The sequence below is a fragment of the Berghia stephanieae genome, chromosome 13 (genome assembly GCF_034508935.2).
Source record: "Berghia stephanieae isolate SIO BIC M18660-M18661 chromosome 13, UCSD_Bste_1.3, whole genome shotgun sequence".
Classification (NCBI taxonomy): Eukaryota; Metazoa; Mollusca; class Gastropoda; order Nudibranchia; family Aeolidiidae; genus Berghia; species Berghia stephanieae.
This window is the reverse complement of record NC_088372.1, coordinates 20170399-20195027: the sequence shown is the minus strand read 5'-3', so window position 1 is coordinate 20195027 and position 24629 is coordinate 20170399. Positions and strand designations below refer to the sequence as shown.

Below are 24629 nucleotides of genomic sequence, written 5' to 3'. Positions count from 1 at the left end.
GCCCATGGCCAAACAGCAACACAACATGTAGGACGTGAGATGATGCCTGTTAGGCGATATTACATTTTTTTTCGGACAGAGACAACACTGTAAATGGCCAGGTACTCATTTTACACTTGAGTACGGTGAGAGAATGTGAGTAAAGCGTCTTTTCCAAGGTGTCCTCTATTCGAGCGAGGCTCGAACCCAGGACCTTCCAATCAGAAAGCGAGTATCATATCACAAGACTACATGGCCGCACAAGGGTAGTACATACAAACCTTTACACATAAACACAGTTAAAAGAGTCATATCAAAATGCAAAGGATTGCCTCACTATTCAAGATAATAGAACATTATTTTGATTATTGGATAAAAAATGCAACAGCTCAGCCGTAAAGTAAAATGATAACTCGAAAGATTACTTCAAAATTTGATAATTACTTCCAAAATCTTCCATATGGCATTTTGCAGTGTGTTTTTAAAACACTCGTGGAATTAAATTGTCTCAATATATTTTATATTGAAAAATTATATAAATTTGAATAATTATGTATAATTTATCATCTGGCGGCTGTAGGCTTCTAAAATTTTCCGGTATTTCTTGTTTCTCGTGCCCTAATTTTTCTCACCATACGTAGTTGAAAATGTGTACCTGGCACACAACAGCGTTGTCAATATTATCTAAAGATAATAATATTGTAATGAATATCACCTTTTAGGAGTCATGTCTCGTCTTCCATGTTTATTGTTAAATATGGATTGGGACCCCTTTGTACAGCAATTAGAGCACATAATTTATAGGTAGAATGAAGTTGACGTCACTCGGGTCTCTGTTACAGTTTTTTGCCATCCGCGTTTTTATGAGTAGATCTCACTAAATTGTTTACAGACTTCAAACGATCAGATTGAACCAGTTTGTTGTGCATTACACTTCAGGGCAATTGTGAATTCTAGCCAGTGCACTTTAAGAGTATGAAGTTGACGTATGGTTTCGTTACAGTTTTTGCCATCCACGTTTTATGAGTTAGTTCTCACAAATATTCATCCAGACTAAAAAGTTCATGTGACACTATTTGTGTGGTCGTTAATTTTGATGGCATGTTGTGAGCTTTTCGCAAGCGCATACTTCGTAAAATGTAGTGTATCACCTTAAACGCGAAAATCAGTATTAGAAGGTATGGATTCAGCCCTCATCTGAAACCGGTACATTTGCAATCAGAAGAACCAGCTTTAACTTCACACATTTTGTATTCTTCTTTGAGCTATACAAGCAGCATGGATCACAGTGTAACGTCACTTCCTTCCTATGACGCATGGTAACTTAGTAACACTGGCTCAAAACTATCGGAACAATGGCGGACGCCCGTATGAAATATTTCTCCGGCGAGCATAAAAACACACACACATTTGATCATGTTTTGACTTTTACACATTCTAATCAAAAGGCATATGAAAAGAGAATGAAAAGTTCTAGCCAGCATGAAGAATAAAAAGTAATGATTTTCTTTGTTTAGAACCAAGATGGTCGCCGTTGCCGGGCGGCGTGACATCAGACTACTGAATCATTTTTTAATACATTAGTTTCCGAGATAGCTTCAGGAATGAAGATCGCACCATTGGAGGAGTGGTCATATTTCATTCATTGCCGCTTCGTTGGGTTTTGAAAGCCTATCTTCGTTGAATCGGTGTGGATAGATCAACGGGTGGTTGGGAAACTGCTGAGCTCATGTATTTTAAAGCAGTGTTCTATGGCTATATAAACCCAGGGGAATTTGGTCAGAACAGGATCAGCTTCAATTTCTTTCCACATTCATTGTTGCTTTTTCTATTCACGAGTTTCCGAACGTCCTCTTGTCACCAAACCTAACACTATCACAATGAGTAAGTATTTGTTATAATATTATTATTAGTGTTATGGGTTGAAATACGAATAGACTGAATCACCAGTTTAAAATGGACAAACACACAAAACTGTGTGTAATTTTTTAAATTTATAGTCTGGTCGACTGATTTTGAGAGAGAGCTTATCGCTCAACAGTGTAAGAACAACAATAAAATGCCTCGTGATACCAACTTCATTCATACAGACTTTAAGGGTCAGTTTGGGCTTTTTCTAAAATAAAAAAAAATATTTACCTTTATTAGGTGGTTTTAATGATTCTTTATCGTGATTATAGGTTAAAATACAAACATTTTTGGTGAAAAATATACATTTCTGTGTTGATACCCGTTTTGCGATTTGATTTTGCGGTCTGGCATAAAAAAAATATAACGAAATGTGGCAAATGTTTCACAAAAACTAATGAGGGAATAACTCCCATATTCTCCCCTGTTATCAATAGTGTAACATTTTGTGTCACCATAGAAAGATTATGCAGCTTTAGCTTATGGGATTTTTATTAGAATTATACAAAGTTGTGAATTAAAATGTTATGACAAATTTGATGTTAAAAGTTAATCATTTGGATTATAATTCAAAATACACATTCACTTATCCAAATACATCTCTCTATTGGGACATAATACATTATCTCTGTGATAACTGTGAACATTTTCAGACAATTTCATTGAATAAATTCTGAGAAATATTTGATTCAGTATCCCATACCCCTATAAAAATGAATTATTGAGAAAATAGCAAAATAGCTTTCCATTTTTCACAATTTTCTTACTACCTGTACCCTTTTCGCCTGGGATTTTTGTGCCTTTATAATCTATTTTGAGTAGTTGGACTTAAATAATATTATTTATAAGATAACAAATTATCGTTTTCCATCAAAACCTCAAAATCAATGTTTTGAAGAATTTTTTCTTATGATTAGACCCTAACCGGCCGTTAAACGTTTAAGATAAAATGTAAACTTTTTATATTGGTGCGTTTCATTTGACTGACAGGTGTTGTGAGTATTTTACATGAACCCATTTAAAGTTCAATATCATAGTTTTGTACAATTGTACAATAAACCTTAACCATGGTGGTTTGCCTGTCACATTTGATACAATCAACCAACACAAATCGTGAGCATCATTCAGAGTATTATAAAATAAGTAATTTTTTAAAGAACTTAATGCGCTGCCAGGTGTGGCAATGCTATTTCTTCATTTGTGTGTCAAAATAATGTGATGAATACTCACAAACTGTAGGACTGATTATTTTGGGTAAAAAGCAAGTACTACATATGATGGCTCTAGTATCAACCGATAAATATAATCTTACATTATCGAATACTTTCAAAATTGAGCTTGAGCCTTTATATAGGGCAATATCTACTAAACGTGCTCAACGCGTTTTAAAAGGGGTCCCTACTCCCTAGCCACAGCAATTTTTACACGCAGGATGAGACGTGACGCCTGTTAGGAGATAACTTTTTCTCCCTGCAGATACAACTCTTTTAACGGCCAGGTACTCTTTTTCACATGAGCGAGTGCAGGGCCTTTTCCAAGGACTCGACAATGCTCCACTCAGAGCGAGATTCGAACCCAGGACCATCCGATTCGATGCACATATAGGCACATTTTGTTTGTTTGTGTGTGTGTGTGTGTGTGTGTGTGAGGGAGAGAGAGAGAGAGAGAGAGAGAGAGTTAGAGAGCGAGAGAGACTGGGAGTGAGATAGATAGATAGATAGAGTTAGTGAGAGAGAGAGAGAGAGAGAGAGAGAGAGAGAGAGAGAGAGAGAGAGAGAGAGAGAGAAATTTGAATGGATTGAAGTTATTGTTATGCGCCTAGAATTTATTGTATAGAGGAGTGGGCGCAATATAAATAAATTTCATTATTATGATTATTATTATTATGATGTTGATTATTATTATTATCATTATTATTATTATTATTATTATTATTATTATTATTATTATTATTATTATTATTATTATTATTATTATTATTATTATTATTATTATTATTATTATTAGTTCCTAACCATGCAAATCTTCAATTCCAGAGTTCCTCTACTTGGCAACCTTGACCTTGTGCCTCAGCCTTGTGTTGGCCGATGGTGAATCCGGAAGCAATCCAGCAGGAAACGCTGCCAAGATCCTCCAATCTCTAGATCCCGCTAAGATGTGTCCCCAGATTTCTGCTGCTGGTTGTAAAGCCCAGGTACGAATCAGCTTTTAATAGGATTCTTCTTCTTCTTCTTCTTCAATAGTATGATGTCACGTCGCCTGGCAACGAGCAGCTTGGTTTCAAACAAAGAAAATCGGTACTTTTTATTCTTCATGCTGGCTAAAACTTTTTCACATGTCATGTAATCAGAATTTATAAAATTCAAAACATGATCAGATTTATAATGTTTCTATCCTCTGAATATACTTTTATGCTCGTCGGAGACGTATTTCATAAGGGTGTCCGCCATTGTTCCGATACTATATAACCAGTTACTAAAGTACCCTGCGTCATTACGGGGGAAGTGACATCACGAATGTTGAAGGGTATTTGTGACCAATGATATTACAAAAGGTCCCCACAAAAGTATAGCCTTAAATTATTAAACGAGTCTGCTGATTTAATTAAATTATAACTTTTTTTTTTTAAATAAGAAAATGTTAAAAATAAAATGAAAAGGTTTTGACAATCAAAACGTACCTATTCAGTAACAGCTATAGATAGTTCGAAGATGACGTTACTCAGGTCTTTGTTATTGTTTTTTGCCATCCGCGTTTATGAGTAATGCTCACTGAACTGTATTAACCTGACTATAAACGTTCATGGATACACATAGTTTTGTGTGTTGATCCGGAAGTATAACGGATCAACACACAGTATGCGCTTGGCTAAGAAGCTCATAACATTGCCATCCGGAAGTATAACGGACCAACACACAAACTCTGTGTAACCATGAACTTTTATAGTCTGGTTAATACAGTTTAGTGAGAACAACTCACAAACGAGGATGGCAAAAACCATAACAAAGACCCGAATGGCGTCATCGTCGAACTATCTATAGACAATTAATCCACACGTGCTCGGACAACATAGTTGGCTGTTTATAAACAGAAACGTTAATGAAATCGACCTCTCTCTGATTATTGTTATTGTGTTTACACCGCCAAATAATGACTAGTAATCACACGATTTTCTCGATCAGATTATAAACGCTTACATTTATCTATATTTTTCTGTGTTAGTTCTATTGACCAAGCGGTAGAACAGTGCGAATTTCATTTAGACACATACCATCAATAGTAAAACCTGTGTAGTTTGATGTGTCTACCAATCACTACCATTGTTTACATTATGACGATTGTCCGAGAGGCTATAGATAGAATGCGCTTGGCCAAGGAGTTCACAACATTGCCATCCGGAAGTATAACGGACCAACACACAAACTCTGTGTAACCATGAACTTTTATAGTCTGGTTAATACAGTTTAGTGAGAACAACTCACAAACGCGGATGGCAAAAACAATAACAAAGGCCTGATTGACGTCATCTTAGAACTATCTATACACACAAACAAATCTGGGCTTGTTGTTGTCTCATGTTTGCTCTTCTGTTTTCTTGTAACATCGTTGCTCTGACTTTTCATGAAGAAGATCGGAAGTGTGGATACTTCTTCACTCTGTACTCTATAGATAGTATGCAGATGACGTCACTCAGGCCTTTGTTATTGTTTTTGCCATCCGCGTTTGTGAGTTGTTCTCACTAAACTGTATTAACCAGACTATAAAAGTTCATGGTTACAAAGAGTTTGTGTGTTGGTCCGTTATACTTCCGGATGGCAATGTTGTGAACTCCTTGGCCAAGCGCATTCTATCTATAGATAGTTTGAAGTTTACGTCACTCGGGTCTTTGTTACAGTTTTTTGCCATCCTCGTTTATGAGTAATAACACCGTAACACAGTTTTATGTGTTGGTCCGTTAACCAACACACAAAATTATGTATAACCAAGAACATTTATAGTCTGGTTAATACAGTTTAGTGAGAAGTACTCATAAACGCGGATTGCAAAAAACGATAACAAAGACCAGAGTGACGTCATCTTCATTCTATCTATAGATGGTTCGAAGTTGACGCCACTCAGGTCTTTGTTATGTTTTTTTGCCATCCGCGTTTATGAGTAATTCTCAGTAAACTCTATTAACCTGACTACAAACGATCGTGGTTACACAACATTTTGTGTGTTTCTCTGTATACTTCCGGATGGCAATGTTGTGAGCTCCTTAGCGAAGCGCATACTGTCTATAGATAGTATGCGCTTGGCTAAGAATCTCACAACCTTGCCATCCTGAAGTATAACGGACCAACACACAAAACTATGTGTAATCTTGAAGGTTTATAGTCTGATTAGTACAGTTTAGTGAGAATAACTCATAAACGCGTATGGCAAAAAAAAAATAATAAATAAATAAAAAAAAATGAAAAAATAAAAATAAAACATCAAAATTACAAACAAACAGAAAACAATAAAGACCCGAGTGACATCATATTCATACTATCTATAGAATCACCTTTTACTTGTGTGCACTGATCTTATTCCACAGTCTGCCACGTGTATCGACATCCCCAACCTTGTAGATTGTGCTCAGTTTGGTGCAATGTGTCAAAGTAGTGGAGAATCACTGTGTCAGTGTCTCAGCGGCTGTGGCCCAGACTGTGCCGCCAAAGTTGACTGCAGTGGAAAAGAGGGTGTAGAGGTAAGTGAGACAACTTATATGGTACAATTGAGAAATTAAAAAAAATACCGGTTCCAATCTCATTGGAAGTGTCCCCCGAGGACTGGTTGCATTTATTGTGCAAGTGATCCTCTGCTTTCTTTTTTTCTAGCCCAATTAAACACTGGTTCCAATCTCATTGGAAGTGTCCTCCTGAGGACTGGTTACATTCATTGTGCAAGTGATCCTCTGCTCTCTTTTTTTCTAGCCCAATTAAATACAGGTTCCAATCTCATTGGAAGTGTCCCCCGAAGATTGGTTACATTCATTGTGCAAGTGATCCTCTGCTCTCTTATTTTCTGGCCCAATACGATTCAATAGTCTGATGCCACGTGCCCGGCAACGGCGGCCATCTTGGTTCTAAACCAAGAAAATCATTACTTTTTTTTTTCATGCTGGCTAGAACTTTTCATATGCCTTGTGTTCAGAATGTGTAAAAGTCAAAACATGATCAAATTTATGGGGGGTTTTTTCCCTCTGGATACGCTTTTATGCTCGCCGGAGAAATATTTCAGACGGCGTCCGCCATTGTTCCGATAGTTTAGAGCCAGTGTTACTAAGTTACCATGCGTCATTGGGAAGGAAGTGACGTTACGACTGTTGAAGAGTATTAAATACAGGTTCCAATCTCCATGCAAGTGTTAAATTAATCCTCTTGTGATCTTTTTGCATTCATTGTGCAAATGAGCTGGTTTCGGAATGAGAGCATCTTAGTTTCTAGCCTAAATGAATGCTGGTCATGAGCTCTGCAACAAAGTGTCGAGTTCTTATTGCTATAACTATAACAAAATGAAATCAGAATACGAAAATTGTTGGCTGCATCGTAACGAATGTGACGATTTCTATGGGTGGTAGGTAAGGAGAGTGTTAATCCTGCTTCTAATATAGTTCAGCCACCTTATGATTCAATACCTAAACTATTCAACAGCTATGCATTGTCCCGAGAACTTGTTACATACTTCCAAGCAGTTTTGAACCGGAAGATAGGAAAGTGTGATCTCACGACTCCTGCTTCCTATTGGTGCTTCTACCTAATTAATGGTCATGTGACCTCTTGTTGCTATGCCTGGCAAGCTATATCTGGTAAATGTTATAGTTGTCATAATATAACGTTATAACAAGTGTCACTGAATGACAAATTGCCATATTTATGGACAATAAAGATCTATTATTATTATTATTATTATTATTATTATTATTATTATTATTATTATTATTATTATTATTATTATTATTATTATTATTATTATTATTATTATTATTATTATTTTTCTTTTTATTATTATTATTATTATTATTATTATTATTATTATTATTATTATTATTTATTATTATTATTATTATTATTATTATTATTAAAGGCATTATTTACCTTTGTCTTATAATAATATCCGAGGTTATTCAATCAACATACACTTTTGACAATTACGTCATTTATCGTAGGCTCTATATTTTATTAAAACTAGTGGAATGATCATTTCACTGGTTTTATTTTGACTTGAAAATATGCGGCTATGTGGTCTTGTGGTATGACACTCGCCTTAGGATCGAAAGGTCTATCCTGGGTGTGAGCCTCTCTCGGCGCACAGTTGAGTCATTGGAAAAGGCTCTTTACTCATATTCTCTCACCGTAGTCAGGTGTAAAATGAGTACCTGACCGTTAACAGCATTGTCTCTGTCCGAAAATATTTGTAATATCGCCTTGCAGGCATCGTGTCTCAACCTACCTGTTAAGTGTTGCTGTTGGCCAGGTATCCTTGTAAAGCGCTTTGAGCACTTTTAGTGGATATAGCGCTATATAAAAAAGCTCAATGATTTTTTTAAATGTTAAACAAAGTACATTTTGCCCTGATATCAACCGATAACCGTGAACCGACGACCTATAGACTTCTGAACTATTTGCCTATAATCCGAAGAGACCAATTTGGATTTAATAGTCTGATGTCACGTCGTCCAGCAACGGCGGCCATCGTGGTTCTAAACAAAGAAATTTGGTACTTTTTATTCCTCATGCTGGCTAGAACTATTCAGAGGTCTTGTGATCAGAATGTGTAAAAGTCAAAACATGATCAGATTTATAATGCTTTTCTCCTCTGGATACGCTTTTATGCTCGTCGGAGAAATATTTCATAAGGAGGTCCGCCATTGTTCCGATAGTTTAGAGCCAGTTGCTAAGTTACTATGCGTCATTACGAGGGAAGTGACGTTACGACTATTGAAGCGTATTTCAACACAGATGACTTACAACAGTTTCATAGTGTCCTCACGTGTTGCGTTGAAATTCTTTCACCAGTGTGTCAAAATAGTGTGATAAATACTCATTAATTTTGGGACTGGCCTATTGTCTGTTTGGCATATGTCTCAAAGGCAACTATGAAGTCAGAAATTTTTGCCAGTTTTCTTAGAAAAAGTAAAATTTTGTTAAAAATTGTTTGTGACTTAACCCTTTCCTTACCATGCATAGGGAAATCCTCACAAACGTTACGATGCAACCAACCAACATTTATCTCATTCTAATTTCTTTTGTGCATCACACATATAAAAGAAAATGTTTTGTTATAGCCATGAAACTTGACAATGTGTTGTAGAGCTCAATTTACTGAACAGTAATAGGTATAGAATGTACTTGTTGCTTTTCAGTTTGAGTAAGAACAATATATTTTTGTGTTGGGTGGGTGGGAAATTTCAGAGACAATTCTGAAAATGGCTGGTAAGGAGAGAGCTAAAGAGAAAAAGTCCACCCAGCAGAAAAGGGGATACTGGGCAGGGAGGTACTTACCATATCCTCTACCCACCGACATCTGTTTTCCTACTTGCTTTCTGTCTGATGGTGTGCTCTTGCAATCTACATCTGTTCCCTATTTAAACCCTTCCTTTTTATCTTACTTTTTCTAGTGTGCTTCATAATACTCTTCAACAGTCATAACGTCACTTCCTTCCTAATGACGCATGGTAACTTAGTAACACTGGCTATAAACTATCGGAACAATGGCGGACGCCCGTATGAAATATTTCCCCGACGAGCATAATAGCGTATCCAGAGAAAAAAACAACATAAATTTGATCATGTTTTGACTTTTACACATTCTGATCACAAGACATATGAAAAGTTCTAGCCAGCATGAAGAATAAAAAGTAATGATTTTCCTTGTTTAGAACCAAGATGGCCGCCGTTGCCGGGCGCCGTGACATCAGACTACTGAATCGTATTTTAAAACTATCATTTTTTGACTATCCCATTTTCTTCCTTTTTACAGGGGCTGTATTGAAATGACTTAAATGTGTCGCAAAACCCCTTAAAATCATTTTAAAAAAATAAATAAAATAAAAATGGGTAGCTAGTTCCGATATATATGTCTGAAAATACTTTGCAACGATTGACAAGCGTCTTGTCCAAAAGGTAGCAAGCAATTCCTATCGTCCTTTTCACGCTCTAAAACCGGGTTGAATATGAATAATTTTGAAGCGCACCTAACACACACAGTGAACTCGTACGTGTAAATGAGTTATCCGAATATTATTCATTTACACGTATCTGTGGAATTCCTTGTTTTCTAAATATTATATCGATGGCTGCGTGCAAGAAATACCTATGTCCAGTTTTTACCGGTTTTGAGTTAGAGTATTGGTTAGGGTTATTTTTTACCCTTCTTTTACTACAAGAAATACCTAAGTCAAATAACAAGCCGTTGCCGAGATATTAACCACCGATCCACGTTTGTGCGATTTCTATTGCTGCAAGAAATACCTATAACACTTAGGTATTTGTTGCAGAACCAAAAAGTGCAATGCCAGATGGCCAGTGATCCCTAAGTACCAATTAGGTAGTTCTTGCGGTAAGGGATATTCTATATGAACTCGTATAGGGAAATTGTCATATCGATACTATCAACAACTATTTTTCTTTCGATTTCAAGATGGCGTCGTCTAGAGCAAAGCGTCGTTGTTCAGGTACTGTTTGTTTTATTTTGTTGCTTTTTTAGTCTTTAGTCTTTAATAGAATTTATGTTTGTTTTTATATCTTATTTAGAAGGGATGTGCTATATATATTATGTCTCTACACAAGTTATGAATTGAAGATTGTAAGTTGTTTTTCATTGACCATAGCTTAAAGTTTTGCTGTAGATTTTGTATTGCATATCGTCATGTTGAAATAAGAAGGCTTAAATATCAAATGAGTAATGGGAGCCAATTATTCATTAAGTTACTATTGCTATCAAGACACATGATAAAACATTTCATGGCTTTCTAGTAAAAATAGTGAATTTCAAGACGTTTAAGTGCGTTTCTATTTCTAACGAGGCAAACCACTTCCACAATTTGTTATTGTATTTATATTGTATTCTTTTATGTAGTTTGGCACTAAGGACTTCATCTTATCACTTTATTTTCAGGTCCTGATATTGAAATAGTAAATGGGGCAACAAACGCACAACCAATCGAAGGTCAACAGGCATATAAACTTTCAAATGGCCAGGTCTCAATGGCACAAATTGGTGAGTTTGTTTGGATTGTTTACTGAAAATCACATTTAATAAGATAAAAGTTGTACACAAACTTCTATTCAATTAACAAAAGTAATGTTATTTTCATAAAAATAAAACCCCCTATAGCAAACTAAATTTGCTTTTGACAGATGTATTGATATAATTGGATATTAAAATGTTATATTTAATGAATAATGCATTGGCCATGAGGGTCACTAATTCTATATTAATTAATGCTGCAAATATAAACAGTACGTTTGATAATATAAGTAGGTACATTTGAAGACTTTTTGGCTCAATCTATGTTTTTGTTTCCTTCGATCTACAGATGCAGAGGATTCAAATGATGAAAGTTTTGGACTTCTAGAGGATTTTGATGACACATTCAATGATCCCACTTACGACATAAGAAAAGATCCAGAATTCATTGAGAAGAAAAAGCGACAAAAGAACAAACTTAAAAAATATGTGCAACTTCCAACTACAAGTGAGCAACTTGAACCTGAGGTGAACACCATTGAAAATGTGAGGCAGGATGTTGACACACATATGGCAGTGGAACAAGAAGATAATCCAGAGCCAAAGAGAAAGAAAAAGGCTTGTCCACATAAATGGAAAAGAAATATAAGAAAAGACCTCAATGACCAGGGCCTTGAGCATGTTGATTCTTCTGGAAAGTTGAAGGCAAAAAAAAAGTCCCGCTTAATGTTGACTGTTCACGGTGCCGATTTAAGTGTTCTCAACATTTTGATGGAGACGAATGTCAATGTATCAATTCTTCATATTGGAGACTTCGGGATTATGATTGAAAGAAAGATTTTCTACTGTCAAATATGACTATATGTCATGTACATAGGAAAAAAGTCTGTGAGGATGAACGTACTAAAGAAAGAGTAAATTCTGTCACATATTCTTTTCTGAAAGGAACTGAAAGAATAAGGGTTTGTCAAAAGTTCTTCATGGCCACCCTCAACATCAGCAATGGGCCGATAAAACAAGCAATGAAGAATACTAGTGAATGTGGCACATTCAGTGCCGCAGATGGAAGAGGAAAGGGCGAAGCGTGGAACAAAAAACAAAACGCCTGATGAAAGACGACAGGATGTTGTGACTCACATCTCTTCGTTCCCTTGTGTAGAAAGCCATTACACAAGGAAAAGCACAAGAAGAAAATATCTGGACTCTAAGCTCAACATCACTAAGATGCACAAACTGTATGTGGAGCAATGCAAAGAGTTGAGTAAGGAGCCTGTCTTGGAAAAGGTTTACCGCACAATATTTTGTGAGGATTTCAATTTATCCTTCTTTAAACCAAAGAAGGATTTGTGTGCAGTGTGTGCAAGGTTTAATCAGTTAAGCCCGGAGGAGCGTAGAAAAGTACAAGCGGCGCAAGATGCACACATTAAACGGTATCATGAGTCAATGAAGAAAAAAGAAGAGGATAAGATCATGTCCAATCGCGAAAAACGATATATGTCCGCATCTTTCGACCTTGGAAGCGTTTTGCAGTTACCAACCAGTGATGTTTCATTGACATATTATTCTAGAAAATTATGTGTCTACAACTTGACTGTTTGGGAAGGAAAGTCCCCTAACAATGCTTTCTGTTATACTTGGCCTGAGACTGAAGGTAAGAGAGGGAGCATAGAAATTGCAAGCTGTATTTTTATGTGGCTAAAGCAATTGCCATCCGAAATTGAGGAAGTCTCGCTTTATTCTGATACTTGTTCAGGTCAAAACCGAAACCAGCAAATGGTAGCTATGATGATGTATGTTCTGCAACGTGAAGACAACAATCTGAAGGTCATCACTCACAACTTCCTAGAAAGTGGCCACTCCATGATGGAAGTGGATAGTATGCATGCGGCCATCGAACGAGAGAAAAAGTACATCAAGGCCTTCACAATGAATACATGGGAGTCAATCTTTCGATCATCCAGAAGAAACAATCCTTACAATGTCAGCATCCTTGACCACTCCTGTTTCTTTGATTTCAAGACACTGGCTGACAAAATACTATCAAACAAAAAGGTGGATGAGGATGGCAATACAGTGAACTGGCTTCTGGTGAAGTCATTTTAATTCGACAGGAGTGAGCCTAATCAACTATACTACAGGTACAATTACAGCGACCCCTTCAAGGCAATACAAATTAGGCGATACACTCATACTGATCCTTCAAAAACCATCCAAGTGAGAGGGCGAGAAAAATCGTTTTCATATCAAACGTTCAGTTTGAATGCTGCTTACAAAAAACAGATTACTATTTCTAGAGCAAAAAAGGCTGATTTGCTCAAATTGTGCAAGGACCTGGTGATTCCAAAAGAGTATCATCCCTGGTATCAATCACTGCCTAGCAACGACACCACAAAAGATATTGCCCTGGGCCTGCCGTAGGAGAAAGTGACAATGAGGAGGTGTAACTCTGTGGCTAGTCCAAGTAAAGAGAGAGGGGGTGGTATAAAACACACTCTGAAATAGAGAGAGAGAGAGAGAGAGAGAGAGGAGAGAGAGAGAGAGAGAGAGAGAGGAGAGATAAGAACATTCGGAAAGAGAGAGAGAGAGAGAGAGAGTGAAAGCTAGAGGGATATAAAGACACAGAGAGAGAGAGGGAAAGAGAGAGAGAGAGAGAGAGAGAGAGAAAGAAGGAGAGGGAGAGATAGAGAGAGAGAAAGAGAGGGAGAGATAGAGAGAGAGAAAGAGAGAGAGAGAGAGAGAGAGAGAGAGAGAGCGAATTGAATTGAATTAATAAAATAAGTTATTACTTTGTCAATGATTTGAAAATGTTTTTCTGTCTTAGTTGGATGTGTTTTTACGAGTACTCGTCAGTTTGCCTCATGCTTTCAGGTTGCTTGAATGATGACAGTATAAAACATATTCTACTTATGTCCCACATAACATTATATAAGTAACTGCAAGAAATAATTAAGTCCGTAAAAGTACCTATCTCACCATTGTCGTGGAAAACTGTTAACTGCAAGAATTACCTAAATCCACTGAGTTGCTAATTTTTTTTAATTGAGTAAAAATAACACAAAATGCAGGTACTGCGGTAGTCTCAGACTTCTCTTTCAACTTGTGGTATTCCTTTAAAGTGCTTGGTCACCACCATATTCTTAAAAAACGGTCGGATAATCGATTTGAATGACATGAAAATTTTCAACTCTGTTTTTCTCAAAACAACCGCCAATGTACTTAGGTATTTCTTGTTCTCAGCCATCGATATATTATATTATAATATTTTTGTTCCGTCCTCCTTCCTGACACCCCCCCCCCCCCCCCCCCCCCCCCCGCCCCAGGCTGTAGCTTGTAAAGCCATGACTCAGGCCTGCGTTTCCGAGTGCGAGTCGGCCTGTCCTGTGACCGAGGTGAACAAATTAGCACAAGGAGCCCTTCACAACATGAATGGCATGATCGTCGGTCTGTCTAATCAAATCAAAGGACTTTTAGGACAAAAGAAAGCATAATAAATCATACAGAGAACTCGAACTAACTTTATTATAGTTGGGTAAGTATGTATTTTTTGTATAGATAGTTCGAAGATGACGTCACTCAGGTCTTTGTTATTGTTTTTTGCCATCCGCGTTTATGAGTAATGCTCACTGAACTGTATTAACCTGACTATAAACGTTCGTGGATACACACAGTTTTGTGTGTTGGTCCGTTATACTTCCGGATGGCAATGTTATGAGCTTCTTAGCCGAGCGCATACTATCTATATCAATGGGCATGATCTATATTACATGTCCATGTGCTCGAGGTCATTGGTCACATTGTATTATGTGCTCAAAGTGACCCACATAGTGAAAAGTGTTCGCAGTTTTTGAAATATCTAATATCACGATTTGTCATTTTGTTCAGCTTGACACATGTGTATACTTACAACTTTCATAAACAAAGCAGCATGTTTACATTTTTGAAGAAATATCCAGTCCTTGGACAGCAACAAATCATGTGATTGATGACTTGGTTGGACGAAAACATGAATATAGATCGCTTCCATTGATAGATCGAAGTTGATGTCACTCGGGTCTTTGTTTTTTAGGCTTTATTTTGCCATCCACGTCTATGAGTAATTCTCACTGAACTGTAATGACCAGACTATAAACGTTCAAGGTCACACATAGTTTTGTGTGTTGATCCGTTATACTTCCGGATGGCAATGTTGTGAGATTCTTAGCCGAGCGCATACTATCTATATGCGACTTGATATTTTTCATGCTATGACTGCTCAACGTCGTGACGATTGACTAGCGTCCTGTCTAAAGGGTAGCAAGCAATTCTTATTGTCCTTTTTTCAACGCTCTAAAACCGGATTAAATTGAAGAATTTTGAAGTGCACCTAACATTGTGAAGCCGTGGAAATGAGTTAGACAAACAGATAAGATATTGGGCACGAAATATCAAGTCACATAATATTGACTAAATTAGTGTCAGTGCATGATATAATCAGTCGGAAGGTGAAAATGATGGATTTGCATTTTTTTTTTTTCATTTTCTGAAAGAATATGCTCCCCAGAGCATTTTAATCTTTATTTGAAGTAAACCTGGTCTGGTGATTGTTCGTAAAGTTATGGTCAGATGTATGGGAAAGGTATCCAACAACTTTTCTCAAATTTCATACTTTTTCAACTTGACTGGCTGTAAGAAAATATTTAGAAGTGAAATTAAGCTTTGATATTTCTCGAAGATGTACAAAAAGAGTTGATTTAATCATTTATGACAAGAACTCATTTTGGATAAAAATTGACCTAAACTTGGCAATATTTCAGTTCAAAACTTTTCACCATCCGACTGATTTTGTCATTCACTGTAACGGTAATAATTTAGTCGTCGATTTTTTTTTTTTGTTTTTTTTTTTTTAGTAATGTATTTATGTTTTTATTGTCTTTTGTTGTTCGCTGAGGATGGGTTTTGAGCCCGAAACGTTCCGTTTTTTGTTTGTTGCTATTTTCTTCTTCTTTGAAGCTGTTATGTTTATTACCATTTATATATGAATTCATTCACTGTTTAGACTGATTGTTTATTTTCTAAATGTTTTTATTCATATAACCATTCATGCGTCTGTGCTATTGTGTATAGAATTCATTATATATTCATTATTCTATTTATACTTTGGTGTAAATATTAATTAATCTATGTATTTATCCATACACTTGATATACCTGAAAGATAAGCTATCCCTTTATACTGACGTTTACTCATTTGTGGGTCTGATAACCCATAATGGTGTCATCCTTGTAATGGATATACTCTCAAAGCGACGCTAAACATTCTCCTTAGACCGAATCCATAATCGGATTCAATAGTCTGATGTCACGTCCGCCCAGCAACGAGCAGCTTGGTTCTAAACGAAGAAAAAGGGCACTTTTTATTTTTCATGCTGGCTATAACTTTTTCAAATGTCATGTGATCAGAATGTATAAAAGTCAAAGCATGATGATATTTATAATGTTTTTTTTTTGTCCTCTGTATACACTTTTATGCTCGTTGGAGAAGTATTTCATAAGGGCGTCCGCCATTTTCCCGATAGTTTAGAACCAGTTACTAAGTTACCATGCGTCATTAGGAGGAAAGCGACGTCAAGACTGCTGAAGCCTATTACACTCAGTTATCAGAACTGCAAATATGTTTACATATGAGGAGTCGACTTCCAAGACATGCTAAGTTGCATTTTCATCATTTATTGAAAACTGTATTTTTAAATTATCTATTTAAAAATCTGAATAAGTGTGGAAATATGTAATTTGGTAGTGAATTTGAGAAAAAAAATACTTGTCTTATTGGCCTTTACACTACACTAAACTAAACTAGAATTTCTCTTATTCTTTCCAAAGGGGAAATTTGTCTTTAGGGTCTATTCCAAGGAAAGATTGGAATAACTCAGGCGTGAGCCGCAGTACAGCGCTACAAACGGAGCTAGGGCGATGTGAATTGCTCAAGGCCACACAGTGCAGCGGGTATTCGAATTCAGGATCTTTCGGGTCAAAGCAAAGACCGTACCGCTGAGCTAAAAAAAAAGTATTGAGCTTATTTTATAGTGCAATATCCAATAAATGTGCTCAAAGCGCTTTACAAGGGGTCCCTGGCCAACAGCAACATTTAACATGAAATTTTATATACATATGTATATGTATATAGGTATGATATATATATTATATATATATATATATATATATATATATATATATATATATATATATATATATACATATAATGTATGTATATAGAATTACGTCCATTTGCACCGGCATCGTTAGACTGTCGCCTAGACATTCCATGAAGGAATATACGAGAGATAATCCATCAATCCATCAAGTAGGATAATTTCTGATGTCAACAGGTAATTTAAAATTTTTCCCCATTAATATTATGTTGGTTGAAAAGAAAAATTAAATGTAACTTTATTTTTGTCTTCTTCAGATCTCAAACTTACACAACGATTTCAAGATGGCCGGCAACGAATTACACACATAGAAGCAATGTGTCAACACACGACATGTGTCATAATCCAGTAGTATTTAGTATTACCTGATATAATAAATAAACCAAAAACAAAATATTTGCCTTTATTATTCGCTTTGTTTTCTATTTGTATCAGTAGTTTCCAGAAATATCTTACTCATTAACCGACTATATTTAGTGGCGTAACACTCGCCTCCGGATCGAAAGGTCCTGGGTTCGGGTCTCACTCTCAGTCCTTAGAAAAAGCTCTCTGAACTCACATTATCACACCGTATTCAGGTTTCAAATAAGTACATTGGGCAGCGTTGCTCAGCGGTACTGTCGTTGCTTCGAATATCCACTGCACTGTGTGACCTTGAGCAATAAGTCATCTCGCCCTGGCTCAGTTTGTGGCGCTGCAATCTGGGGCTCACACCGGGGTTATTCGTCTTCCCTTGGAACAGATCTTATAAACAAAGTTCCGTTCAGATGAATTTAGGGAATTTTCCTTTTATCTCATTACTACAGACATGCCTTCTACCATGAAACATTCGTAAAATTCCGAAAGTTTTGTTCCAGTTTCAGACCTTTATGAGCATTTCTAAATCGTTTAAAATATTGAAATTGAAAAGTGCTCTCAGATACATATTTCAAAAGGGATTTTACATTGGTCCTCTATATGTCTCTCTATAGTATCCAGAAATGTTTTACTCATTGTGCGCTAAGTGGTCTAGTGGTATGCAAGACATTCGCTTTTGGATCGGAAATTCCTAGGTTCGAGCCTCGCTCCGCGCATAGTTGAGTCATTTGAAAAGGCTCTTTACTCACATTCTCTCATCGTACTCGGGGTGTAAGATGAGTACTTGACCGTTAACAGCGTTGTCTCCGTCCGAAAAGTTTATAATATCGCCTAACAGGCGTCATGTCCCGTCCTACGTGTGAAGTGTTGCTGTTGTACAGGGACCCCTTGTAAAGCGCTTTGAGCACGTATGTGGATATTGCGCTACTTAAAAGCTCGTTTATTTATTATTATTTTTTAAAGTAATCTTAATCACCGTGAGGGTAAATTGTTGATTTTAAAATTTATCTAAAGCAACTATTTTTTATCTTCTAAAAATTACGATTAAAAAATTTTTCCGGTTGGCAGGTCTGAACATATATTCAGAACAGGTTTGTTTTAATTTAGTTAGTGAGTATTTCTCACAATATTTTGACTCATTGATAAAAGAATTCGCACAACCTAACGACACGATGCAATTTTCCATCTGTATTAAAATTAATTGTGATTGATGCTCAGGATATGTGGGCTGTTTATTCCGGGTGATAGGCCGGTGACTATGGGTCTTCGGTTCAGGGCCAAAGGTTGATTTCAAGTCCAAAATATAATTTATTTTAAGTTGTTTATTCGACTAAGTTTTATTAAACTATACCAAAACTGAAGTAATTTTCAAAAATGCATGAACTGTATGTTGATTGAAGAAACGAAGGTTCGTACTATAAGATAATAGTTTAAAAGAATCCATGTCAAGAGCTTGACAGGGACAGCAACAAGAGATCACATGGGAACCATCAATGGGAGCGATCTATAGATAGAATGCAGATGACGTCACTCAGGCCTTTGTTATTGTTTTTGCCATCCGCGTTTGTGAGTTGTTCTCACTAAACTGTATTAACCAGACTATAAAAGTTTATGGTTACACAGAGTTTGTGTTTGGTCCGTTATACTTCCGATGGCAATGTTGTGAATCCTTGCCAAGCGCATTCTATCTATAGATAGAATGCGCTTGGCCAAGGAGTTCACCACATTGCCATCCGAGTATAACGACCAACACACAAACTCTGTGTAACCATGAACTTTATAGTCTGGTTAATACAGTTTAGTGAGAACAACTCACAAACGCGGATGGCAAAAACAATAACAAAGCCTGAGTGACGTCATCTTCGAACTATCTATAATAGTATGCAGATGACGTCACTCAGGCCTTGTTATTGTTTTTGCATCCGCGTTTGTGAGTTGTTCTCACTAAACTGTATTATCCTGACTATAAACGTTCATGGTTACACAGAGTTTGTGTTTTGGCCTTTATACTTCCGGATGGCAATGTTGTGAACTCCTTGGCCAAGCGCATTCTATCTATATACATGTTTTCGTCCAACCAAATCATAAATCACATGATTTGTTGCTGTCCAACAATTGGATATTTCTTCAGAAATGTAAACGCGCTGCTTTGTTTATGAAAGTTGTAAGCATACCCATTTGTCAAGCTGAACAAAATGACCAATCATGATGTTAGATATTTCAAAAGCTGTGAACACTTTTCACTGTCTGGGTCACTTTGCAATGACCTCAAGCACATGGAAATGTAATATATATCGTGCCCATTGGTCATTTTGCTCAGCATGACTCATGAGTATGTTTACAACATTCATAAACAAAGCAGCGTGTTTACATTTATTGAGATATCGTTGTACAACAAATCATGTGATCGGTGACTGGGTTGGACGAATACATGAATATAGATAGTGTGTGCTTGGCTAAGAAACTCACAACATTGCCATCAGGAAGTATACCGGACCAATACACAAAACGATGTGTAACCTTAAAGGTTTATAGATAGTATGCGCTTGGCTAAGAAGCTCATAACATTGCCATCCGGAAGTATAACGGACCAACACACACAACTATGTGTATCCATGAACGTTTATAGTCGGGTTAATACAGTTCAGTGAGTATTACTCATAAACGCGGATGGCAAAAAAACAATAACAAAGACCTGAGTGACGTCATCTTCGAACTATCTATAGTCTACTTAATACAGTTCAGTGAGCATTACTCATAAACGCGGATGGCAAAAAACAATAAGAAAGACCTGAGTGACGTCATCTTCGAACTATCTATAGTCTGCTTAATACAGTTTAGTGAGAATTACTCATAAACGCGGATGGCAAAAAAAAACAATAACAAAGGCCTGAGTGACGTCATCTTCGTTCTATTTATAGATCGCTCCCATTGTTTTGTAGGTACAGTTTGGATTAACCTTATTTACAACAATATGACCTGATTGAATAAACACATCTAAGTCCGTTCCAAGTTCCGTGAACACGGAATATTGAAAATTTCTTCAAAGTTACGAAATGTGGTGCCGTTATTGTTTGCATGCGGGCGTATCTATATTTTAAGTGACATTACGAAATTAGAATACCGATAGTAATTGACCAGTTGTCTCGCAATGTCGAATCCCTTTGATCCTTCCATAGTTTGCAATAAAATATGACTTAAACTTTAAAATGTTTACAGTAATGGTGTGTTGATTCTCTTTCCCGTACGGAAATCAATCATAACACAGTTGCATTCAGTGGCGTAGCTTAGCAAATAATTTTGGGTTCTTTGAAATAGTTTAATAATATATAGAATTAAGCGGTCCAAACATCACCAAAAGTGAAATTGAACATGCCATGGAACGAATGAGGGATGGTAAAGCAACAGGCCCTGATGAAATATCTGTAGAGGTATTAAAAAGCCTAGGAGATCTAGCAATTGATGAACTTCGCATATTATTCAACAATATATACAATACTGGGAAAATTCCAGAAGATCTCTGTAACTCTATTTTCATAGCAATACCAAAGAAAGCAGGTGCAGTCAGATGCGAAAATTTTAGAACTATAAGTTTAATAAGCCACATCAACAAAATACTGTTGCGTATAATTATCAACAGGCTAAGGAATAAGAGTAACCCCGAAATCGCAGAAGAACAATATGGATTCCAACCTGACAGAGGGACAAGGAACGCAATATACCTCCTCCGTGTTTTAAGTGAAAGAGCTATACAGGTTCAGACCCCACTATACCTCTGTTTTGTCGACTACAAAAAAGCTTTTGATAGAGTACGCCACGAAGAAATACTAAAACAACTGCACTCCATTGGCGCTGATGAGAAAGACCTCAGACTCATGCAAACATTATACTACACCCAGCAGGCATCTATCAAAATCGGAAACTCTACAGGAAATTCCATTCCTATTAAGAAAGGAGTCCGTCAAGGGTGTGTTGCCTCACCAGATCTGTTTAATCTATACCAAGAAACAATCATGAGGGGCATAAATAATATGGAGGGAATAAAAGTGGGAGGTCACAACATAAATAATATAAGATACGCAGACGATACGGTACTCATTGCAACATCAGAAATCCAACTTCAAAAGATTGTTGACAAAGTGGTAGTAGATAGTGAAGCCAAGGGAATGGAAGTGAATATCACCAAAACGGAATGCATGGTAATACAGAAAACCCCCGAAAACAACAACACCTGCAATATAACGATTCACGGCGAGCAACTTACCAACGTAGAAAGTTTTAAGTACCTAGGTTCAATAGTGACAACAGATGGAAGATGTAACCGAGACATACGAGCAAGAATAACTCAAGCCAAACAGGCCTTCATGGACCTGGGAAACATTTTGAAAAACAAACAGATGTCGTTCGGGATTAGATTCCGAGTCTTGAAGTGCTACGTGTGGCCAATCTTGTTATACGGATGCGAAAGCTGGACTACAAATGCAGAAACACAAAAGAACATTGAAGCTTTTGAAATGTGGTGCTTGAGAAGGATGCAGAGAATATCGTATACTGCACACAAAACGAACGAAGAAGTGCTAAAACAAACATACCAACAAAGGAAACTAATGCCCTTAATAGTGGATCGACAACTATCCTTTTTCGGACACATAGTAAGGAAAGATAAGAATGAATACCTGGCAAGTTGTGGAAAAATACCTGGTAAACGCGCCCGGGGGAGACAAAGAAAAACACTCATAGACCAACTGAAGGGCTTCACCAACCTAACAATCCAAGAGCTGTTTGAAAAAGCAAGAGACAGGGAGGAATGGAGAGAGATAATTCATGCAGTGTCCGAAGCCTGGACCAGGCATGGAACCTAGAAGAAGAAGAAGAATCAACGTTTATACTTTATCTCTTCCCTGGTGGACAATGGCCATATAATACATTGGACGACACACGCAGCCCGTTAGTGCTTATACATTTTTTCAGACAAAGATAATGATGTAAAAAAAAAACAAAAAAAAAAAAAAACAAACAAAAAAAAAACAACAAACAAACAACAAAAAATCAGGGGTCTCCTCGAATTTTTACGCCCATCTCCGATAGGACGAGGAAAAATACCTTTCACAAAGACACAACACCCGACCAACTGTTGAGAACGACAACTCGTAAATGCCGGACAAGACAGGTCACGAAAAACCACTGGTCATCCATCGACTACGCTACGTGTCCTCCATTCTTAAATTATGTTCCCTGGAAAAGAGGGGAGGGGGCGTTTTGTATGTATTAATGTGAAATATCACTGAATGTAAACTTCTATAACACGATATCCCATGTACGTTTTGTACAGCATAACCTTTCAAAGGAACCGCAGTTTTTAATAGAAGAAAAGTATAATTAAGATGACATAAACAATTATTAATTTGACCTCTCCCCTCTGAGTTCCCGGTAGTGAGTCATATTGTTTTTTGCCGCATGCAAAGAATTCCGCGCTTCGCCTCTCTGGTGAAATACTTGAAAATTTTCCTCATTGTGAGAAATGTGCATGTCTAATGCATATTGTTATCAGGTTTTTTTTCATGAATGTTGAGATCACAACAGGCAGCTACACCTCTGGCTTTCAAATATTAAAATGTAACAATTGTTTATGTCAAGCTTGTACAAAGTGTACAATTTGCTGTGTCATTTTAAATCAAGGGTGGCAATTTTAGTGAGTAATGCACGTGAATCTCGTGAAAAGTAAACCCCTGGTCAAGCCTATGGGGAGTTCCGTGATCGTCATCACAACATATTTTACAATGTATCATACTGTTATTGTAAACCGTCAATTTTTTACTCATCCCAGACCTTTCGCTTTTTATATACCATAAAGAAGAAAGCTCTCAAAGTATGGTACTGTAACCGGTGAAAGAAAACGGCTTAATGTCACAAACAATTCTCGTGTTCGAGCCAATTGGATTCAGTAGTCTGATGTCACGCGCCCGGCAACGGCGGCCATCTGGGTTCTAAACAAAGAAAATCATTACTTTTTATTCTTCATGCTAGCTAGAACTTTTCGTTCCCTTTTCGTATGCCTTGTGATCAGAATGTGTAAAAGTCAAAACATAATCAAATTTATGGGTTTGTTTTCCTCTGGAAACGCTTTTATGCTCGCCGGAGAAATATTTCATATGGGCGTCCGCCATTGTTCCGATAGTTTAGAGCCAGTGTTACTAAGTTACCATGCGTCATAAGGAAGGAAGTGACATTACGACTACTGAATCCTATTATCATTAAAATCCATCAGAAGGTTGTGAAGATATCTACGTCAACGCGTGCACATGGGTTGTGGAACGGACTATAATCGTATGGGTTGCAATGTTGAATAGAAGGAACGAAATTAACGTAATCGAACTATTGTCTTTATTTTTAGACATGTTCTTATGAGTACTTATCACTAAATTCTTCCGATCAGACTATAAACGTTCACAGACAGTTTTGTGTGTCGGTACATTATATCCAGCTGGCGGATGTCATGTGCATTTTGACTAAACGCACAGCATCAATACAAATTGCGATTTGAATTTTTTTGGATACGTGAACTTGTATTTCGACGAAATGTTTTAGTCATTCTCAACCCAAGCCTTCAATAACGTATGGCCGAACACTAAGAATAATTGTCTACAGATAGTTCGAAGATGACGTCACTCAGGTCTTTGTTATTGTTTTTTTGCCATCCGCGTTTATGAGTGATGCTCACTGAACTGTATTAACCCGACTATAAACGTTTATGGATACACAGAGTTTTGTGTGTTGGACCGTTATACTTCCGGATGGCAATGTTATGAGCTTCTTAGCCAAGCGCATACTATCTATAGATGTATGCCAACACACAAAACTATGTGTAACCTTGAACTGTTATAATCTCAATAATACAATACGATTCAAAAGTCTGATGTCACGCCGCCTGGCAACGGCGGCCATCTTGGTTCTAAACAAAGAAAAACATTACTTTTTATTT

At 36.9% G+C, this 24629-nt stretch overlaps 1 protein-coding gene across 1 annotated transcript; it reads left to right on the top strand.

The window, feature by feature from the left end:
- Positions 1–1763: 1763 nt before the first annotated feature.
- Positions 1764–17684, top strand: LOC144958786 (uncharacterized). Its single transcript, XM_078890990.1, has 5 exons — positions 1764–1863; positions 3924–4081; positions 6467–6619; positions 14424–14632; positions 17548–17684. The coding sequence occupies exons 1-4, from the start codon at positions 1860–1862 to the stop codon at positions 14589–14591; spliced, it is 483 nt and encodes a 160-aa protein (XP_078747116.1). The 5' UTR covers positions 1764–1859; the 3' UTR covers positions 14592–14632; positions 17548–17684.
- The last annotated feature ends 6945 nt before the right edge of the window (positions 17685–24629 follow it).